The sequence below is a fragment of the Schistocerca serialis genome, chromosome 1 (assembly GCF_023864345.2).
Source record: "Schistocerca serialis cubense isolate TAMUIC-IGC-003099 chromosome 1, iqSchSeri2.2, whole genome shotgun sequence".
In the NCBI taxonomy this organism is placed as follows: domain Eukaryota; kingdom Metazoa; phylum Arthropoda; class Insecta; order Orthoptera; family Acrididae; genus Schistocerca; species Schistocerca serialis.
The window spans coordinates 558,572,562-558,578,561 of record NC_064638.1 but is presented as its reverse complement, the minus strand read 5'-3'; the positions used below and the strand labels follow the sequence as shown (position 1 = coordinate 558,578,561).

The window sequence follows — 6,000 nt, the reverse complement described above, 5'->3', positions numbered from 1 at the left end:
GACCCCCAACCTAACAATGATGTAAAGGCAAGACAAGACAAGAAAAGAAAAGAAATTAAAGCTTACGCAGCTGCACTGGCATTTGTGACTCATGAAAATTATGAACTGTTAAGTGCAGAAATGGAACAAGTCAATTTTAATAAATTTTACAGACAAGACAAAAAACTTCCTTAGACAAAAAACCTAAAGCAAAATTATTCTACATTTTCCTAAAAAAGTGCAGTTGCATGGTGCTTTAGATGATATTAACTTGTATCCAACTTAATGTTACTGGTGTCTCCTGCCCCCTCCCTTTCTCTCTCAGCCTCCCCCCCACCCCCTCCCCCTTCAACTATTCTGTAGCAGCAACTGCAAACATATGAAGTGTGATTCCAAAACCCAGGTTATAGAAATGGCAGCTAAATATCAAAGTAAAATGTATAGATTAAAGTTTCACCCCACCCCACATGGAAAAATGCTAGAGGCAACTGATCTTGCTTTGGAAAAATTGATATGAGCACTGACACATGTTTGTTTCTCATGCAGTGGGATAAAAGGGACAACATAAAAGGTTCCAGTAACAAAAAATAGTAACATGAATAGCACTTCATAATAAAATTTTTAATAAGTTATTGAACATTTACATAGTTTAGATGTAGTGAAACTGATTATCAGAATTGTTTAAAATGTCTTCGACATCCTGTTTCATCTTCTGTGTTACTTGGAACTTAGGACCATGGCCAGGTACAACCCAGTCAGCCAACTGTAGTACTCTGTTCCTATTCTGCCGCTGCAGACCAGGTTCGTCACTGCCAGCAACATGTTGCCACAAATGTGGATCTTTTATATCTTCTTCTCTTTCAAACAAGTCACCTGAAACACAGTAATTTCCTTGAAATCATGATCGTATACTTCATTTTTAAGGTGGCCACTTGTAAAATGGATCAGTAACAGTATAAATATTTTCTTATGTGGAATTAAAAGATGATAAAAAAGATACATTACTACTTACTGCAGCTTTATGGATTAACTTATTGTTGGAAATGTACACTCTTCCACATAAAACATGGCTGCCAGCCATCTGTCACAGAGACAAATTCTGATAGTTCATGTAAGTGACCAATAAAACTGGCTGTCCCTCAGAATTCTATATCCGCCCATCTGAATGACCTGGCAACACCATACAAGTGGGATATGTCCATATAAAGTGTTGCATTCCACCTGATCTGTTACAGTGCTGTATCTGCTCATGGTCTAGCAGTAAATGATGCACCATTAAGATGTAAAGTCACGAGTTGGAGTCCACTTAGTCCTTTACTTTTTTATTATATTTCAGTTGTATGCTGAAGATATCAGTTTGATGAAGCCTAAAAAATAATTTTGTTCACTTTATAACCCATCAGTAATGAAAAAATCTTCAGCAAAAGAGCTTGCGGCTGCTTCAAGATCAGAACGGTTTATGCTCAAATGTTTCCTCGCTCTAGAGCAGCCACTGATCCCTCACCATTAGCCGCTTGACATAGGCTGCCATCCAAACAGGTGAATGCAGTGCCTCATACCTAAGGCAGATTTATTCTCTCTCACTGGCAAGCATAAAATTGTTTCTTATTGTAATTTGAATTTCTGCATGAAATAAATTTGATAAACTGAGAGAACATTATGCATTTACACAACCATAGATTAATATGTGGGCATTTATTAGTTGTCATTTTCTAATTGAAATTCTAGTATTTGTCTTGCACCTGAAGATTGGGTTTTCATAATTTAATCTTATGAATGTTGTTTAAGAGTTATAAAACAATTCCAAGTGCAGAAAGGTCTAACATGTGTGAAATTTTGTCTGCTTTGGGTGAAACATTTGCATCTTGTGTCGGATGAGTACTATCGTAGAAATCACCTCAGAAAAGGATTTTTCTGTTTCAAGATAGATCGTTCTGGCATGAATGAATTTCCACAATCAGGAAGCATCAGTAACCGACACAGGAGATGAAGTGCAACATTTTGAAAGTTGGTTTTAGGAGTAATGTATGCTCTGATTCGAAGCAATAAAGCAACACTGAATTTTTATTTGATCATCATCAGTTCACACAGTGAGCATTCCTATGAAATATTGTCATTGGTGATGAGTTACGATGCCTATATCTTCACTTGTTAAGAAGAAATTAATGGTTAAGCCCTAACAAAAGTCATCTCATCACCTCAAGCAAAGGGTAGTGAGAACAGATACCATTTTGCATCTGGTGGCACCCAAGAGGTGTGTCCCTCAAAGCTGGAATCTGTTACAAACAACTGAGACACCTTTCAGTCGCAATGTAAGAGAAACAACACCTCAACTACATCAAGTGTTGCTACTACATGGTAACACATCCTGCTGATTTCACAAACAAAACTATTCACAAATTTATTTGAGAAGCAATTCCTCACAGACTTATTCTTCTGATCTTGTGCCCTCAAATGTTCACCTTTCTTGCTCCTTATGAAACAACCACCAAGAAAATTTCTTTCCAGATAAAAATGCACTTCAAACCTAGCTCAATGACATCTTTAATTCTGAAGATTAGGTTTCTATAGTCAGTGAGCACAGTCAGACTGTTTTAGTTGATGTTAGAGAGCTTATTGCTGATGGCAGATTTCTCTCTCCTGGCGACTATAGTGTTCAATAAACTACTGCAAAAACACTATAAATACGTATTGCACTGATACAAATTTATTACAACTTACGGCAATAACCTTACGACAAAAATATATTTTAGTAAAATAAAGTATCTGTGATGTGCATGCCAGATCGACACAAATAAATAACATATCAGAGGCACTTTGGGCTTCGAGAAGATCTATGTTCACACATTGTCCTATGTCATCCCCAAGTAGCATGAAACAGAGACAGCTGAAGTAGATGCATAAACAACTCTGTTAATAAATTATTCGGTGCCACAAGTTCATAAAATTGAGTATATACAAAAATTATGTCAGCAGGAGAAAAAGGCACAATCAAGTGTTCAGTATCATAGGCCCTTCACCCTTACACTATGGGGTACTGGAAGGAATGAGAAGGCTTATGATTGAGAGTTTTTTTTAAGATTTCCTTATTGATTTTCTATCTGGCTGCTTGTAGCTCTGTCACATCATCAGACAATGCTAACCTGCAGTGAGATTTGAAGTAACAGCCAATCCAGCCTTCACTTTATAGTGTGACCACATTATCTTAGAGCTACTCAAGAGCTGCAGAATTCTTCTCTCCCTTAATGTCACAGTGATTGCCAGAAAAACTAAATTGCAATGCAAAAGACAGAATTAGTTGCAATTTCCACATGAAATGACCTTCCTGGGCTCAAAACCATAAACTGTCAACCCAATGTTACACTGCTGTGAATGTAGTAATTGAATGCTATTATTAATTCAGCCCAAACATCCATGGCAGCAGAAAAATGTTTCCTTGTTACAGTCCCTTAAAGGTAGCCACTTTACTATAACAGAATGTGGCAACACAGTAAGAAACAACTAATGTTTATTAAGAGAATGTTAAAAAAAAAAAAACATACTTTGGAGAATTTGAAGCACAGCAATTGATGTTTGAAACCTCATACAGTAATATGTAAATATCTTTGCTGTCTCTTGGTAGTCTATGATACTGTCACAATAACTTATAGCAGTATGCAGTTGTTCTGTAAACTAACCTAGTTCTCGATAAATAGCAAATGCTAAGTCGAAAAATACTCTTCAGAATACTGTACTGAGGTGATTGCAGGCACTCCAAGTACCTAACTGCTAGTTCATAACTGACTGAGTGTTTGCAGTGCTGCACATATTAGTGCCTCTCGTGCATGTCTGTGGAAGCAACGTAGTCTGCAATTTACAATTCTCCCAGTGGCGGCTACCCAAACTATCAGTGGACGTGTACAACTCTCTGGATGAAGTGGTGAGGAAGCAGGAACAGGTCTGAGTTTTGTGAGCACCACCTGGAGGATGTTGCCTGGAACTGAGAGATGCCAGACATGTGTTTGTTCCTGTGTGGTGACGGCCTCTCATGGTATTTGTTGTGTACCTCTTGCATGGTATACATCACATTGGTATTTGTTGTGTACCTTTTACATGGTATACATCACACATCTCAACTGAAAATCATTCAAATTACTCAATGGAAAACATAAAACATCTAGTGAATTTAGCAGGATAATTCTATGCACCCAGGAAGTAACTCGATGATCACACATTTGCTGAATGTATTCTGTGTTGTTGCCAAGCCTGTTCCTCGAGCAAGCTCACAACTGAGCTCAGCTAGCACCTCACACATGTGGCTGTTGAGGGCTGGAATGCTGAAAGTATATGCCAAGGAATTTGATTCCCATTTCTGTAAATAGATTTAGGGGATAGAGTGTAGTTAATAACAATATTCAGATGCAGCAACTGCAAACTAATCATCATAAATCAATCACTGTCACAGTTATTTTTGTTTCCCCATCTTAAAGATATTGAAAACATGATTTACAATCTTGTAGTGGCTACAGTGGTTATGTTGTAAACATTATGAGCAGGTAACACACCTTTTCACCATTATTGGCTTAGAAAATGTTTTTCTCATGCTTACAATCATTGGCGCTATCCTCAGTACAGAGGAACACAGCACTGATTGCAGAAAGTGAACATCCACAGAGAGACTTGCTTTAGAATTGCTCAACAGTGTGACAGTAACATCAGCACCCCACACACAACACAGACCGATGAACTGCCAGTTAATCACAACAAAATGCCATATGTTTGCATCTTTCTACCATTGACTTAGTTTCTTCCAAGCAGCCTGTCATGTTGTTGTGGAGGTGATAAACAAGTATTACAGTTTATCACATCATCCTTCCCATCAGAGTGCGTACCCATAGTGAATGTGTCTATAAATTATGACAACGACACTGGATGCTAATTTACATCTACTTTACCAGTTTCTTGTTGTCACTTTTTCTGACTCTGTGTTCTTTGAAGAAAAATACTTAAGTAAATATAAATATTCTGTTCAGCAGACATCTGATTTTCCATTCTTTTAGTGACACCATTCAAAAAATAGCGAAAATAAATGGCAGGAAAGTGCCTATGAACTTTAAAAAAAATATTGTAATAATTAGTGAAGCAGAGTAGGAAAAAACACTGACTTTAAATATAATTTTCCAGTGAGATTTCAATCCAGGGCTATTGTCACACTGGCACACAGCTAGTGAGGCACTGATAATGTAAACATTATTGCACTGCTGTATTGGTGGCTAAGATAAAAACAGACAGATTCCTCACAAAGTAAAAGCTGAGAGAAATTGTAATTTACTATTAAAAAAGCCTTCCTGCAGTCAAAAAATTTAATTTTCTGGATTACTGTCACTCATTATGCAAGAATTGTTCAGAACATGTCATTAAAATTATACATAAATATCTAGTGAACTTAGTAGGTTAAGTCATCTCTGGTCTTTGAAGTACATTGACTATCAAGTTGTCAAACATTTCCAGATGGCATTTTATATGTGTGTTTCTTTTTGACAAAAGAAGTAATTTGCCAACATTTGTCCTGTTATTTGTGTAACAGGACTGTAACAGCATCCTTTTCTTAATCACCATATTTTGATGGTGCCAATACAAGTCAAACACATGTGAATGACAGTTCAGCACCTGTCAAGCTGCTTATTTAACTAACAGTAACGCACAGGACCTATGTAGTAACTGTCATTTCAGTTGCATTGTGGACAGTAATGTTTGTAATGCAATTACCTGCAGAATTAATGTAATTACAACAATGAATTATGTGGTCATTTTTGTATAATTTACAGCTCACGAAGTGAGTACTTTTTTTGTTAGTTCAGGTTTTCAAATTGATGTCAAATACAACAGAAATTGTTTTAAATTTTATTCTGAGGTATGTTCTGCAAACTATGCTGCAGGATGTAACTGCAAAGTGACCAATGTTAAATCTGTCATATAATAAGTAAAAATGTTATTTATGTAACAAAGTGAATAAAAAAATCATTACACAAGCAAAAATGG

The 6,000-nt window shown here is 36.6% G+C and overlaps 1 protein-coding gene across 1 annotated transcript in view; it reads right to left on the bottom strand.

The window, feature by feature from the left end:
- Positions 1 to 579: 579 nt before the first annotated feature.
- The window catches only part of LOC126475451 (metallo-beta-lactamase domain-containing protein 1), a 36,527-nt gene continuing 31,106 nt past the window's right edge, over positions 580 to 6,000 (bottom strand). The window contains exon 4 of the mRNA XM_050103325.1: positions 580 to 852. Within this exon, the coding sequence (XP_049959282.1) occupies positions 629 to 852 (224 nt within the window). The 3' untranslated portion in view covers positions 580 to 628. The remainder of the gene's footprint in view (positions 853 to 6,000) is intronic.